This window comes from Lepisosteus oculatus, chromosome 29, assembly GCF_040954835.1.
Source record: "Lepisosteus oculatus isolate fLepOcu1 chromosome 29, fLepOcu1.hap2, whole genome shotgun sequence".
NCBI classification, from domain to species: Eukaryota; Metazoa; Chordata; class Actinopteri; order Semionotiformes; family Lepisosteidae; genus Lepisosteus; species Lepisosteus oculatus.
Genome location: NC_090724.1, coordinates 9,200,183 through 9,216,841, shown reverse-complemented (window position 1 = coordinate 9,216,841; position 16,659 = coordinate 9,200,183). Strand labels below are relative to the sequence as shown.

Below are 16,659 nucleotides of genomic sequence, written 5' to 3'. Positions count from 1 at the left end.
AGCAGGTGTCTTTGGCAGGTGAGAAGAGACCACAGCCCATAATGAAAAACCTACAGGAGAGCAGAGACCATGCAGACACCACACAGAAGGTACCCCAGTCCAGAACAGTGCTAAACATTACACCTAATGTACCTCCCTTCTCCCAAACCCAAACCCACCCCACGTTCCTCACGCAGTGACAGACAAGCCCCTCTCCCCTGCGTGTGTGCTGTGCACAGGGCAGACATCAGCGCCTCTGCGCCGCGGGCTGTGAGCGTTACCAAGCGCACCGATGTGTCACAGCGAAGCTCCCTGCCGCCCAACGTGCTGGACACAGAGAGAGGACAAGCAGGCTGACTGAGATTTTGTATTTCTTAGTACAAGTGAAAAACCGTAACAACACAACTAAAGTCACTTTCAAAATTACAATTATTGCCATCAATAGTAATACCAAACAATTATGTGAAAGCCTGCTCAGCAGTAAGCAGACATCTGTTCGTGGTACCACTCTCCCCCCCAACAGGAAAACAAAATGCTAGGTAAAGCTTAAAACCAGGCAGTACAGCATCCCATTGGCCCAGAGTCAGGAGGGAAGCCTACTGTGGTCCAATCAGAAACAGCTCAGGAGACTCGGGGACTGGAGACCTGCCCCCTTTCCTAGACATTCTATCTGTCATTCTATCTGGAAAAAAAACAACAATCACAACTTCCACATCAAGTTACCTGAAGCAGCACTAGAGAAACTCAGTCCAATCAGATCAACACAAGGCTACCTGACAACCAGTGAGAATGTCTGTAATTCAGTCCAACCAAAGGTAAGGCAGGCTATGGTCCAACGTGATTGTCTGATTCTGCTCTTGGAATTTCACAGCCAGTCAGTGGCACTACAGCAGCTCTGGAGAAGCGACTGTCTAATCAGAGGACAGCATGTCAGTACACAACACACAGGGGAGATACCCTCATACAATCACAATGCTTGTAATAGCAAAATGCCCATTTAGAGCACTCTTAACATATGGAGAAGTCCAGCCTAATCACACCCTCCAAAGGCACCAGCAGAGTGTCTGGTCCAGTCAGGCGCTTGTATAAAACTAGGGTGGAAATCTGTGGTCCAATCAGAGAGTTTCGAGCAGTAGTGGGTGTAGTGCCTCCACCAATCAGACAGCTTTGTTGCAGTGGGCGTGGCCTCTCCCGTCCAATCAGAGTGTCTGCACCAGCACGGGGAACAGCAGGGAGAGGTGCTCGGCACCCTTGATCGGCAGCTTGTGTGTGGTGTAGTAGTTGATGACCTCTGGGATGGTGTCAAAGGGCGGGCTGTTCTGACCCAGGATGTACTTCCCCTCCTTCGAAAGCGTGAACTTCATGTGCATGAAGCCCTGACAGCTCCTGAGGGAGAGGGAGAGAGAGAGTGACAGCGGATCTGTCCACCAGGGGCAGAGAGCATGAGGGAGAGAAGGAATGTCTTGCTCCTGTGGCACAGGAATGGGGGGAGGGGAAGTCGATGAGCAGGTCAGGAGGCAGGAGGAGGAGGAGGAATGAGTGACTCAGCTCTGCCCGTAAGTGTGAGGGATTCTCAGCTGCCCTGTGGAAGAGTGGGAGGGGGAGGGAACGAGGCAGCTAGTGAACAGCTGTGAGACTGAGAAAGCAGAAGACAGAGGGAGGTGGAGTGGAGCCACTGAACAATTGTCCTGCGCTCCTCACTGAACCCCCACCGACTTTCAGACACACACACTCGCACTCAATTCAGATTCAACCAGCTTTATTGGCATGAGTGGTGAATTACAGTGGTGCCAAAGCATATAATGCCAACACCACATCCAGCCAACTAATCATCATAGGACACTGACATACAACACACAACACACAGACCACGCTCTTGACACGCTCTCAGGCCTTCAGGACCCTTATTTCCCACACTCACACTCACACTCACACTCACACTCACACTCACACTCACACTCACACTCACACTCACACTCACACTCACACTCACACTCACACTCACACTCACACTCACACTCACACTCACACTCACACTCACACTCACACTCTGGCTTGGCACTGGTGCAGCAGGGCCACCGCATTGCCAAACACTTGCACCCGGACTCTCCTCTCCACTCCACCAGCGTGAAGCTGCACAGGGGGACAAATTCGTTCACACTGCAGGAACAGCACCACGGCGTCCGTGTCCCCAGAGAGAGTAACTCCTGACACTTCATCCCCACGCTGACTGGCGAACCTACGCACACTCCCAAAACACTCGACACACACACACACACAAAAACACAAGCACATGCACATACTCATACACACACGCGCACACACACAAAAAACACATGCACACGCGCGCGCGCACGCTTGTACACGCACAAATGTGCGCCTGCACACTTGCTCGTACACTGACTGGTGAACCCACGCCGACTGGCGAACCTGCGCACACTCGTACACACAAACACACACACTTGTTCATACACCAGCAGAATTGCTCGCACACCATTGCTCAAAAGCAAACAGACAGAATGCAGATCGCTGAGCTGCAGGGAGTCTGGTCAGAACCCAGGGTCCAGCGAGAGACACGGCGACCAGCGAAAGACGGAAGAGGAAGGAAAGGGTCTCTGCGCACGACCGCAGCGCTGGCTCTCTGTACCAGAGCTGACGGGAACTCGTGTAATTGCTCTCATTAGCTGCGCGATGGGGAACAGACGCACTCAGCCAGAGGGGCTGACGACTCAAGGCAAAACAATCTACTGCTGACAGGAGAGAACGGAGCGGGTTGAGGAGGAGGGAGAGGACCAGGGGAGAGACAGAAACAAAGCTGCCATCCGGGAGCAGGAGAGAGAGAGAGACAGTGCCTCCCCTTTAAGAGACGGGGGGGGGGGGCGGGCTTGATGCTGCTCTAATTATAGCAGCGGAGAGAGGAGGGCTGTAATTGGCCGGTCAGGGTTAGTCATTACTGCCAGCAGAACACACACACACACAGAGAGAGGAACAGCCGGACAGAAGGAGAGGGAGAAGTGGGGACAAGAGACAGAAGGGAAGGGGTCTGATCCTCGAATCGCGCATCAGGCAGCGCGAGGAGGAACACAGCCCAGGGTGCAGACCGGGTGTGAGTCACAGCTCCCCACGCCTGAGCACAGGCCAGGACCGGCCTTGATGTGCAGAACCCATCATGAGGCAATCACGGCTCTGTGCACCAGGCGGGCCTGTGTGTGCACGTTCCTGCCTCTGAGCGGACGTACAGGCGTGTTCCTCAGCACAGGCTCTCCTGCAGGCGAGCGACGCTCATTAGCGATGCTCCGCAGAGCTGGAACCCTCTCTCCCTGCCAGACGGACACAGCGGGCGCCTACCTGAGGGACAGGGAGTAGTCGGCGCGGCAGGTCTGGCTGTTCCTCACCAGGTAGCTGCACTCCTTGCACAGCGTCAGGAGGGCCTCGGCCTCCGAGCGGCTGATGGCTCCATGGTACCAGCTGACCCGGGCAGAGAGGGGCAGGGACAGAGAGAGACCATCACTCGCCTGAGAAGCAGGGTGTTTTGTCCAGGTCAATACCATAGTAACAGCAGAAGACAATGTAGCTTTAACACAGTCCAGTAAGTATAAAATAGCTAAGCCCTGGGTCTGGTGTACAGTGCACAGTCCGGTCCAGTGTGCACCAGTTTGTCCACAGCTGGCTGTGCCAAACTTACACTTGTTTCTCCAGCGGCAGTGTGGGGTCCACCCTCTCGCCCAGCAGCATGGGGGGCTCAGATGCCTTGCGGAATTTGGTGCCCCCCCCTCCAAGGGGGCTGCACCTGGGGGGCCGCAGTCTGTCAGGGGAGGGTGAGGAGCGCTCCCAGTCAGCCCCGTCAAACTGCACTGCAGCGAGAGAGAGCAGACAGTGAGAGAATTCAGTGCCTGGAGAACGACTGAGACAACGGAGAGAGAAAGCGAGAAAGGACAGAGGTGAGACCGCAGAGGAGAGAGGAACAGTTTGATATACGAGGCAGTACAGTAATCAAAAAAAAAAGACAGTACAGTCTGAGCCTCAGAGACCGGTGCAGTTACAAAGGCTGACAGGTAGGGGGCGAACCGTAGTGAGCTGATGGTGACCATGTGGGTGAGTGACAAAGGTGTGGCTGGGGGAGAGTGCACGACCACCAAACAGTTGCTGCAGGGGCTTGTGGGAAGCACGCACAAGGTAACCGCTGTGGCTCATGGGAAATAGAGGCTCGTTGGTTGCAAGGGATTGTGGGAAGTGAATGCCAAAGCTTGCGTCTGGTGTGTCTAGGGTGCGTGTCTGTGCAGTGACCAGGCCAGGCAGGCAAAGAGGGTCCCGAGGAAGAGGAGGCGCTGCGAAAGGTCACCTTGGTCTCTGAGGGGGGGGTCGTCATCGAGCAGCCCCACGGGGGGGGGCCAGGGGAGGTCATCAAAGTCTCTAATCTCTACTGTGAGGGGTGAGGAAGGGAAGAGGGGGGAAAGAGAGGGACGAGGCGGAGAATGGAAGGAGGGAGGAGAGACCAGGGAAGAGGGATGGGAAGGACAGGGAGGAGAAGGACGAGGGCGGATCATGTGGAAGAAGGGAGAGAGGGAGGCCGGGGAACGAGGGATGGGCGAGAGGGAGAGAGAAGCCATGAGCACCCACGGGCCCAGGAGGGGCAAGAACCGACACCTTCTCTCCCCAGACACCAGCACCCTGGGCTTCTCTACAGAGGGAGGAGCTGCCGGCAGGGCAATTCGGCCCAAACCGAGCCCACTGAGCTGGAGTGAAGGCCGAGTGGCGCACACGGGAGAGAGCTGCCCCGCGCGGGCGAAACAGCACAGCTGACCTACAGGCAGAGCCCCTCGCAGGAGCCCCCCGGGGCGAGGGTCGGGCTGACCACGGGCCCTGAGCAGCAGGGCGCTGCTCCTGCAACCCCCCGGGCGCGCGGGCCGGGCCGGGCCGGGCCTTGATGAAGCGCCAGGGCGCCGAAATATCAAGGAAAGGTCACGTTTTTCATTATCAAAGTGCAGCAACATTTCCCTCTCTATCATCCCTCTGTTCTTTCTGCAAATCATCTCTCCGACGAAACAAACGAATCCCCGGCTCTCGCAGCGCACAGCAGACACGCACACACACAGGACATCACACACACGACTTCACCTTCCTCTTCACAAAACAGACAACTGTGGAACAATGGGCCAACAAGCCCCCCCCTCCCCCCGGCTAAGGAATATCAAAGCCGACTGCGAGGACATTCAGAAATAAAACATCCGCCAGCCCCCCGCTCTCCCTGCCCGTTAATTATTGAGCAGCGACAGACACACTCCGTCTCTCTCTCTCTGAATTATTGATGCAGATCGCAGACCCCCCCACCAGCAGCTCACAATGGGCCCATCTGGAGAGAACAGCCCCCCTCGCTGCCGCCCGTCACCTCTCTTGACCTCCTCGGCAGGCCTGCAGCAGGGCAGGGGCCCGTGCAGAGACGACACAACACGCCCCCCCTCCCCTCCCCAAGCGGAGCCTGCCTCCGGAAAGTCCATTTTCCAAATCTGATTAGTTATCCGATCGCAGTGAAGCAAGACAATACCTCAACTGCTGTCACCTCTTATAACAAAACACACTCGCAAATAAATCTGGCTCCCTTTCCCTGCAGACTCATCTGGGGCCAGTGTGACCTCACCCCGCAGAGACTCCAAGGGAGAAGCAGTGTGACATCACTCTGCAGAGATGTCCAGGGACCACCAGTGTGACCTCACCCCGCAGAGACTCCAAGGGAGAAGAAGTGTGACATCACTCTGCAGAGATGTCCAGGGACCACCAGTGTGACCTCACCCCGCAGAGACTCCAAGGGAGAAGCAGTGTGACATCACTCTGCAGAGATGTCCAGAGACCACCAGTGTGACCTCACCCCGCAGAGACTCCAAGGGAGAAGAAGTGTGACATCACTCTGCAGAGATGTCCAGGGACCACCAGTGTGACCTCACCCCGCAGAGACTCCAAGGGAGAAGAAGTGTGACATCACTCTGCAGAGATGTCCAGGGACCACCAGTGTGACCTCACCCCGCAGAGACTCCAAGGGAGAAGCAGTGTGACATCACTCTGCAGAGATGTCCAGAGACCACCAGTGTGACCTCACCCCGCAGAGACTCCAAGGGAGAAGCAGTGTGACATCACTCTGCAGAGATGTCCAGAGACCACCAGTGTGACCTCACCCCGCAGAGACTCCAAGGGAGAAGAAGTGTGACATCACTCTGCAGAGATGTCCAGGGACCACCAGTGTGACCTCACCCCGCAGAGACTCCAAGGGAGAAGCAGTGTGACATCACTCTGCAGAGATGTCCAGAGACCACCAGTGTGACCTCACCCCGCAGAGACTCCAAGGGAGAAGAAGTGTGACATCACTCTGCAGAGATGTCCAGAGACCACCAGTGTGACCTCACCCCGCAGAGACTCCAAGGGAGAAGCAGTGTGACATCACTCTGCAGAGATGTCCAGAGACCACCAGTGTGACCTCACCCCGCAGAGACTCCAAGGGAGAAGCAGTGTGACATCACTCTGCAGAGATGTCCAGAGACCACCAGTGTGACCTCACCCCGCAGAGACTCCAAGGGAGAAGCAGTGTGACATCACTCTGCAGAGATGTCCAGAGACCACCAGTGTGACCTCACCCCGCAGAGACTCCAAGGGAGAAGAAGTGTGACATCACTCTGCAGAGATGTCCAGAGACCACCAGTGTGACATCACTCTGCAGACATGTCCAGAGACCACCAGTGTGACCTCACCCCGCAGAGACTCCAAGGGAGAAGCAGTGTGACATCACTCTGCAGACATGTCCAGAGACCACCAGTGTGACCTCACCCCGCAGAGACTCCAAGGGAGAAGAAGTGTGACATCACTCTGCAGAGATGTCCAGAGACCACCAGTGTGACATCACTCTGCAGAGATGTCCAGGGACCACCAGTGTGACCTCACTCTGCAGAGATGTCCAGAGACCACCAGTGTGACCTCACCCCGCAGAGACTCCCAGGGAGAACCAGTGTGACCTCACTCTGCAGAGATGTCCAGAGACCACCAGTGTGACCTCACCCCGCAGAGACTCCAAGGGAGAAGCAGTGTGACATCACTCTGCAGAGATGTCCAGAGACCACCAGTGTGACCTCACTCTGCAGAGATGTCCAGAGACCACCAGTGTGACCTCACCCCGCAGAGACTCCCAGGGAGAAGAAGTGTGACCTCACTCTGCCCACATGGGCCAGTGTGAGCTGCACTGTGAGCCGGGTTTCTTCACTGAGAGACGCGGCACCACCCCAGTGTGTCTCCAGGGGGCGCTATACAGCACAGGTGCTTGCCGAGACTGGCTGCCATTGCATTACCCCCCCCTCACCCACATCCCCGACAGCCCCCACGGGCAGCAAAGAGCACCATCACAGTGCCTGCGGCCCCTTGGCACCCCCATACCCGGGCACTGACCACGGCGCCCGCACGGCGCTCGTCGGCTAACGAGGTAACGAGGAGCACAGCCGCCTCTCTGCCCCCACGCGGGCCCGTTTATATAACCCGGCAGCGCGGAGCAGCGTTAGTTCCGCCTGTCTGCCCGGCTCAAATCCCCCGGCTCGCTGACCCGAAAGGCGACTCCGGGAAGGGAGTTAAGCGAAGATGCCCTTTTATCGCAGTTATTTTTACAAGAGGGAGACGGCTGGTTTTCTCAGTCCCTCCCTCCCCCCTCCAGCACGAGCCTGCAGCCAGGAGCTCTGGGGCCCACGCCGGCCCTCTCTCAGGCCCCCTCCCCTCCGCCTGTTGCTTCCCTGCCCGTCTCCTTCGCCGGGAACGAGGGGCAGAAGACGACATGTCTTTTCATTATCGTCTGTAAAGCGCCGTGGAGAGAGAGAGATGGAGAGGTTCTCACAGCTGACAAATTGATAGAGGACGCCAGCCAGCTCCCTGGAGGGCCCGCTAACAGCCACTGCCACACACAGCCTTGCTCTGAAGCGCACACACACACACCCCGCAGAAACACACTTCAGTAATCATCCTGCTCCTGGCTGAATGAGAGGCTGCCCTGCTGTGTCAGTGAACTACAGCTGTTTCTAGCCTGACGAGCCACAAGGCAACAGGACCTTAATCTCCTGGAACTTGGGGGTAGAGGAGTCCAGAGCCCTGTGACTGGGCCGTGTCAGTGTGCTGGACTCCACAGGGACTAGAAGAGTCCAGAGCCCTGTGACTGGGCCGTGTCAGTGTGCTGGACTCCACAGGGACTAGAAGAGTCCAGAGCCCTGTGACTGGGCCGTGTCGGTGTCCTGGACTCCACAGGGACTAGAAGAGTCCAGAGCCCTGTGACTGGGCCGTGTCAGTGTCCTGGACTCCACAGGGACTAGAAGAGTCCAGAGCCCTGTGACTGGGCCGTGTCAGTGTGCTGGACTCTACAGGGACTAGAAGAGTCCAGAGCCCTGTGACTGGGCCGTGTCAGTGTGCTGGACTCCACAGGGACTAGAAGAGTCCAGAGCCCTGTGACTGGGCCGTGTCAGTGTGCTGGACTCCACGGAGACTGGAAGAGTCCAGAGTCAGGCCTCGGCAGGCCCGTGCACGACACAGGGAGGCCGTACCTGCGAAGGCCTTGGAGATGTGATCTTTCTTCCACTCCCAGGGCTGGTCATACTCGTCAGCGGGCCGCTCGTCGTCCTGGGGCAGTCGGCTCTCCCGCGCCCCCTCGGGGTCCGCCCCCCGGCCCCGGCGCCTCTCGTCATAGGGGGTGTCATACAGCTGCACCCCGCCTCGAGATCGGCCAGCCCCCGGGCCCCGCTGCAGCTCTGCGAGAGAGGAGAGAGACGGGCGAGTCCAAACTGAAACGCGACAGAAGGGCTGATGAGACTCCTGCTGCGGCGCAGTCCACTGTTCCGCTCCAGGTTTTACCAGCTGCAGAAGAGACACAGTCAAAGCAGAGAAACATCCTACCGGCATGATAAACCCCCCATCCCAGTGAGGGTCACTAAGACGCAAGTCTGGACACAGGACACGGCCACTCTCCATCCAGACAGGACGCCTGTTACACAGCCCTGAGTTAGAAGTGGTGGAGACTGGGGCAGCTGGTGAAAATCCTCAGGAACACAAGGGGAACATGCAAACTCCACACAGACAGACACTCAAGGCCCAAATCCAGCCCAGGACCCCGGAGCTGTGTGGCAGTAGCTCAGATTACTGCACCCCCCCGCCAACTCCCAACATGAGGGTTAGAGGAGAGAGGAGTCAAACCTGGGAGGTTGTGAACAAGCAAAGAGGAGAGCCATGACAGACAGGACTGAGCACGAACACACAGGGCCTGGACACCAGGTCATTCCTGGTCTCACTCTCTCTGACTGGGCTCTGGCTGGCTGAGCGTTAACAGCAGAATTGTGGGGGAGAGAGAGAGAGCAAACTTTCACCTTCAAATGACACACGTTATTGGGCGCAAAGCGTTTCCATAGTGACAATGGAGCCCCTGGAGACAGACCCTGATGGGGGGGGAGGGAAAGGTTGAGACTATTTTGATGTAAAATGATCTAGAGATGAGAAAGGACAGAGGCACCTGACTGGTCTGGAGACACTGCTAGAGACACTGCTGTCCCTCTGCTCTCACACTCCCCCTGAATTCACACACTGACACTCCTGACTGGACTGGAGACACTGCTGTCCCTCTCCTCTCACTGCCCCTGAATTCACACACTGAGACAAACCTGACTGGACTGGAGACACTGCTGTCCCTCTCCTCTCACTGCCCCTGAATTCACACACTGAGACACACCTGACCGGAATGGAGACACAGCTAGAGACACTGCTGTCCCTCTCCTCTCACACTCCCCTGAATTCATACACTGAGACACTCCTGACTGGACTGGAGACACTGCTGTCCCTCTCCTCACACACTGCCCCTGAATTCACACACTGAGACAAACCTGACTGGACCGGAGACACTGCTGTCCCTCTCCTCTCACACTGCCCCTGAATTCACACACTGAGACACTCCTGACTGGACTGGAGACACTGCTGTCCCTCTCCTCTCAAACTCCCCCTGAATTCACACACTGAGACACTCCTGACTGGACTGGAGACACTGCTGTCCCTCTCCTCTCAAACTCCCCCTGAATTCACACACTGACACACTCCTGACTGGACTGGAGACACTGCTGTCCCTCTCCTCTCACACTGCCCCTGAATTCACACACTGACACACTCCTGACTGGACTGGAGACACTGCTGTCCCTCTCCTCTCACACTGCCCCTGAATTCACACACTGACACACTGCTGACTGGACTGGAGACACTGCTGTCCTTCTCCTCTCACACGACCCCTGAATTCACACACTGACACACTCCTGACTGGACTGGAGACACTGCTGTCCCTCTCCTCACACTGCCCCTGAATTCACACACTGACACACTCCTGACTGGACTGGAGACACTGCTGTCCCTCTGCTCCCACACTGCCCCTGAATTCACACACTGAGACACTCCTGACTGGACTGGAGACACTGCTGTCCCTCTGCTCCCACACTGCCCCTGAATTCACACACTGAGACACTCCTGACTGGACTGGAGACACTGCTGTCCCTCTCCTCACACTGCCCCTGAATTCACACACTGAGACACTCCTGACTGGACTGGAGACACTGCTGTCCCTCTCCTCTCACTGCCCCTGAATTCACACACTGACACACTCCTGACTGGACTGGAGACACTGCTGTCCCTCTCCTCTCACACTCCCCTGAATTCACACACTGACACACTCCTGACTGGAATGGAGACACTGCTGTCCCTCTCCTCACACACTGCCCCTGAATTCACACACTGACACACTCCTGACTGGACCGGAGACACTGCTGTCCCTCTCCTCTCACACTCCCCTGAATTCACACACTGAGACACTCCTGACTGGACTGGAGACACTGCTGTCCCTCACCTCTCACTGCCCCTGAATTCACACACTGAGACACTCCTGACTGGACTGGAGACACTGCTGTCCCTCTCCTCTCACACTACCCCTGAATTCACACTGACACACTGCTGACTGGACTGGAGACACTGCTGTCCCTCTCCTCTCACACTCCCCCTGAATTCACACACTGACACACTCCTGACTGGACTGGAGACACTGCTGTCCCTCTCCTCTCACACTCCCCTGAATTCACACACTGACACACTCCTGACTGGACTGGAGACACTGCTGTCCCTCTCCTCTCACTGCCCCTGAATTCACACACTGACACACTGCTGACTGGACTGGAGACACTGCTGTCCCTCTCCTCTCACACTGCCCCTGAATTCACACACTGAGACACTCCTGACTGGACTGGAGACACTGCTGTCCCTCTCCTCACACACTGCCCCTGAATTCACACACTGACACACTCCTGACTGGACTGGAGACACTGCTGTCCCTCACCTCTCACTGCCCCTGAATTCACACACTGAGACACTCCTGACTGGACTGGAGACACTGCTGTCCCTCTCCTCTCACACTGCCCCTGAATTCACACACTGAGACACTCCTGACTGGACTGGAGACACTGCTGTCCCTCTCCTCTCACACTGCCCCTGAATTCACACACTGAGACACTCCTGACTGGACTGGAGACACTGCTGTCCCTCTCCTCTCACACTGCCCCTGAATTCACACACTGAGACACTCCTGACTGGACTGGAGACACTGCTGTCCCTCTCCTCTCACTGCCCCTGAATTCACACACTGAGACACTCCTGACTGGACTGGAGACACTGCTGTCCCTCTCCTCTCACTGCCCCTGAATTCACACACTGACACACTCCTGACTGGACTGGAGACACTGCTGTCCCTCTCCTCTCACTGCCCCTGAATTCACACACTGAGACACTCCTGACTGGACTGGAGACACTGCTGTCCCTCTCCTCTCACTGCCCCTGAATTCACACACTGAGACACTCCTGACTGGAATGGAGACACTGCTGTCCCTCTCCTCTCACACTCCCCTGAATTCACACACTGAGACACTCCTGACTGGACTGGAGACACTGCTGTCCCTCTCCTCTCACACTGCCCCTGAATTCACACACTGAGACACTCCTGACTGGACTGGAGACACTGCTGTCCCTCTGCTCCCACACTGCCCCTGAATTCACACACTGAGACACTCCTGACTGGACTGGAGACACTGCTGTCCCTCTCCTCTCACACTGCCCCTGAATTCACACACTGAGACACTCCTGACTGGACTGGAGACACTGCTGTCCCTCTGCTCCCACACTGCCCCTGAATTCACACACTGAGACACTCCTGACTGGACTGGAGACACTGCTGTCCCTCTCCTCTCACACTGCCCCTGAATTCACACACTGAGACACTCCTGACTGGACTGGAGACACTGCTGTCCCTCTGCTCACAGTGTGCCTCAGCAGGGAGGCCCTACCTGCGATGACTCTCTGGGCTTCGTACGGCTCCATGTACCCGTTGTTCTCTGGGGGGGGCGGCGGCTCCAGCCAGGCCTCCGGTCGAGCGTCAAACGGGTCAGAGTAGTCGTTATTGCCGGCCGCTGGCGCAGAGGGCACAAGCGCCTGAGAGCGAGAGAGACGACACCGTGAGGCCCAGAGCAACAGACAGCACTCGCACGCCTGGATCGGGTCAGACTGCTCCGCACTGGGAGCCCAGCGAGGACGTCCCTGCCAGGCGCCACCATACAACCACGTCGATTAGCAGATGCTGTTTCTGATGTGATTTGAGCCGGTCTGTTGGAGTTACAGCCCGTGGAGCTGGTTTGCTCTGTTGGTCCCAGTAGGTGCAGTTAGGGTGGAGGGGAGGGGGTGAGGCAGGGGTGTCAGCGTGCACCCCTGGGGCCCCACACTCTGCTACTCACCGCCTCACCCCAGAGGGACACCCCTCTCCTCACCCGCTGCGTGCAGGTGACCCCCGTCGCTTGATGTTAAGCCCTCCAGACCCCCCAGTAGGTGCTGGAGTGGGGCGCGACCTGCACGGGGCACGCCAGCGGTCTCCCAGGATGTTTCACATCCCAGCAGCTCCTCGCTCAGCGGCGTCTCGACTCGTGCAGGGCAGGCGGACATCGCCGACGAGCCAGAGGCCGCGCCCGCGCGCGGCGGCAGAGATAAACGAGGGACCTGCTCCTTATCTCGAGAGCCGACAGGACGAGCAGCAGAGCAGCAGCTATCAGCGCCACCCCTGCGCTGCTCGTTACTCATCACAGCGGCAGGAGGGACACGGCCACCCCCCCCGCAGCGAAGCCCCGAGCAGGACAGTCCGGTTCGTGTCCCTCACGGACGGACAGGGCTAGAGACACTGCTGTCCTGCAGGCTTGTTAGCATGAAGTCACCATCACTGAGGACACTGGCCGCTGCTAACATCTCCTGAGAGAGCTGCTCTCAGGAGGGACAGAGGGCGAGACAGGCGAGGAGGAGAGAGGGAGACAGGGCGAGGAGAAGAGAGCGAGTGAGACAGGGTGAGGAGAAGAGAGCGAGTGAGACAGGGTGAGGAGAAGAGAGCGAGTGAGACAGGGTGAAGAGGAGAGAGGGAGACAGGGTGAGACAGGATGAGGAGGAGAGAGAGTGAGACAGGGTGAGGTGGAAAGAGTGAGACAGGATGAGGAGGAAAGAGAGTGAGGAGGAGAGAGTGAGACAGGATGAGGAGGAGAGAGAGAGACAGGGTGAGGTGGAAAGAGTGAGAGAGTGAGACAGGGTGAGGTCTGCAGTATCAGAGTCCCGGAGCTGTGTGTGACTCGTCTCTGCTCTCTGCAGAGTGGACAGGAGCCTCCAGCGGAGCCGAGCGGGTTCGAGGGAGTCCTGCTGGGCCCGGCGGGTCTTACCGGCTCGGCGGCGCCGCCCGCGAGCTCCTCGCCGGACACGGCGCTCAGCAGGGCCCGGCTGCGGCCCAGGTCCTGCGAGTCCACCTTGATCAGCCGGTGCTTCGGGGACACGAACTTGAGCTCCAGGCCGGACGCCCTGAGCGGCGAGCCGAGCGGCGCCGGCTCTCCCGGGCTGGGCTCGGCCCGGGCCCGCTTCTCCAGCTCCTCGTACGGGTCCTCGAAGTCCAGGTTCTTCTGCGTGCGGTAGGCCTTGAGGATCTCGCTCTCCGTGTAGTCGGGCTTGGGCGGCTGGGGGGGCACGCGCCGGCTGCCGAAGCTCAGGTAGTCCTTCAGCCACTTGGCCATCAGGAGGCGCTGTGCTCACGCGGGACCTGGCGCCAAGGAAACACTGACCACTTAACACACTCGGGGTCACAGGGGCGCTGGAGCCCAGCCCTGGAGGTAGGCCCATCGCAGGACACACACGCAGGGCTGGACAGACACACACACAGGACACACACGCAGGGCTGAACAGACACACACACAGGACACACACGCAGGGCTGAACAGACACACACACAGGACACACACGCAGGGCTGAACGGACGCACACAGGACACGCACGCAGGGCTGGACAGACACACAGAGCTGGACAGACACACAGGAGACACGCAGGGCTGGACAGACACATCACTGCCAGTTTCCCAGAAGCCATGTCTTTGGACTGCGGGAGGGAACTGAAGCACCTGGATTAAACCAACGAGAACATACAAACTCCACACAGAGCGCACCCAGGTCAGAAACTGAACCCCGAGCCCAGTGTTGAGAGGCAGCAGTGCCAGAACCTCATTTTTAACTCACTGTTGTCTAACTGGTTATATTGCAGGCTAGAGTGTTTCTGACACTTGTAAGTCTGCTAATAACTTGTAAATTGGCATAACAAGGGCAAAGGGCGATCATATAATGAAAAATAAATGGTCAACGCGCACTGTGATGGTCTTGCAGATGCTATTGAAAATCCCCAGGCAAGAGACGTAAACAACAGCGCCCGAACCCGGGTCCGCACGCGCTCCCCAGCGCCTCCCCCACCGCGAGCGCCGCAGCACGCGGCAGCCCCCGGCAGCGAGGCCCTCGAGGGGGACAACGCGTCACTCCAGCGCGAGCTGGACCTGCGTCCCGGCTCCAGACTCATTTTGGCTGTGAGCCCGGTTATTACTTTAGACGGAGATTAACTGAGTCCCCTTATTCCGAAACAAATAAGTATGGTATGTGGGTCAGAAACACCCAACAGCTCCGATCGCTAGAGGAGTCGGGCAAATACAATTTGTTCTGTACTGAAAACAAGCGAATTTATCCAAATGTATTGTATTTCTAAGAAGATTAAGTTGAACAAAAAAAGTTATAAATCTAAGTTAAATACCCGAACTGGACTGTCTCCCTGCTACTACAAGGCGAAACTAACAGGTGTTCACGGACACACCGCTGACCCCGCTCCGCGAACTTCACTTTAAACGCCCTGCCTTTAACTAGAGCGCCCTGAAGGAAGAGAAAATCAACTTCAGATTTGAAAACAGCGATGACGAACTGAAGGGGGGACATTGCTTAAAGAGCAAAGTGTTCAATATCAGCGCGACAGAAGGCAGAAAACACCAGCAGCCTGTGTCAGTGTTGTCCACTGCGGGCTCCGGCTCTGGGGACGCGCTTACCCGCTGCGGGGGAGCCGGCAGGTTTCACACAGGAACTTCACACTTGACTCTCCGCGCTGCTGAGCTGGTTCTCCTCTCCGGAGCGCTGTCCTCGGACCCGGCTCCGCTCGCCCAAGCCAGCCTAGGCGCCTCGCCTCATGCCCGGGGTCCGGGAGGCTGGCGGGAGAGCTGTGCCGGTCTGTCCCGGGGTCGGCGGCGCGGCTCACGGACGGCGAGCTGGTGGGCAGGAGTTGGTGCGCTGTCCTGCTGCTGCCGGGGCTGGAGCTACTGCCCAGTCCCCCTCTGTGTCCATGCTCGCAGCCTCTCCATGCACGGCGTCCTTTCTTCTTTTTTTTAAGGGGTTCTGTTTGCTTTTCGGGTGTTTTCTGCTCGCCCAGGGAAAAGGGGTGACGATCGCCCCGAAATCGCTGACCCCCGTCCCACCACGGGTGCTCGGCGCACAGCAGCAGCAGCACTCGAGTCGGTTCCCGCAAAGCGAACGCTCTCCGCCCGCTCCGGCTCCGGTTCCGTCCCTGGAGGAGCGGACTGACCAGCTGAGCTCACAAGAAGGTAAGGCAGCGCGAGCTCCGCCAGGCAAGCAGCCACTGGCTGAGCGCGAGAGACGCCGTCTGCTTAAAGGGGAGGAGGCGGCGCTTCCACTCCCGGCGGAGCCTTTCCGTGATTTCTTTTTAGCCGGCAATAAATCCAGCGGCGAATGGGACGAGCTCTGCAAACACGGGCTTCGTGGCTCCAGCAGTCATCTTAAATTTACACCCTCAATAACGCTGCTGCTGATATTAATATCTGCCCCCCCCCCCGCGTCCTTTCATCCCACTATTTCAGTCTCCTGTGGGCTGGCGAAGGAGTTATGGCAGCGCCACCTAGCGGCCCATACAGGACTCACAAGGCCAGCGAGCTGCGGGTCTCGTATCCCGGGCCGAGAAGTGATCAGTTGAACATGACAATGGCTTTATAATCAGAGAGCGGCAACAAGACAGCCTCCCTGTCCGCGGCACTCTGATCCACTTCGGTTTTTATAGCGGAGCCTTTTTTGTCAGTTTTTGATTTAATTTTTTTAATTATTATTTTTTCAAGCAAGGGCTTGAAATAGAGAAGAGAAGGTACCTCTTTACACAGAGGGTGGTGGGAGTGTGGAACAAGCTGCCCTGCCATGCTGTAGAAGCCGATACCCCGCTGGATGAAACCTTGGGATCAATTAAGGATTAACGAGCTCACGG

At 57.5% G+C, this 16,659-nt stretch overlaps 1 protein-coding gene across 2 annotated transcripts; it reads right to left on the bottom strand.

Annotated features, from left to right (window-relative positions):
• Positions 1 to 333: 333 nt before the first annotated feature.
• Positions 334 to 16,189, bottom strand: shdb (Src homology 2 domain containing transforming protein D, b). Of its 2 annotated transcripts, XM_069185972.1 has the most exons (8): positions 15,443 to 16,189; positions 13,758 to 14,128; positions 12,354 to 12,498; positions 8,541 to 8,744; positions 4,322 to 4,402; positions 3,665 to 3,833; positions 3,328 to 3,447; positions 334 to 1,365 (listed from the first exon to the last, which is right to left on the bottom strand). In XM_069185972.1, exons 2-8 carry the CDS (start codon positions 14,100 to 14,102, stop codon positions 1,179 to 1,181), a joined length of 1,251 nt encoding a protein of 416 aa, XP_069042073.1. In that variant the 5' UTR covers positions 14,103 to 14,128; positions 15,443 to 16,189; the 3' UTR covers positions 334 to 1,178. The 2 variants fall into 2 exon arrangements, with proteins under 2 accessions (XP_069042073.1, XP_069042074.1); XM_069185973.1 differs by lacking the exon at positions 4,322 to 4,402 and having other exon boundaries at positions 15,443 to 16,184.
• Positions 16,190 to 16,659: the final 470 nt, after the last annotated feature.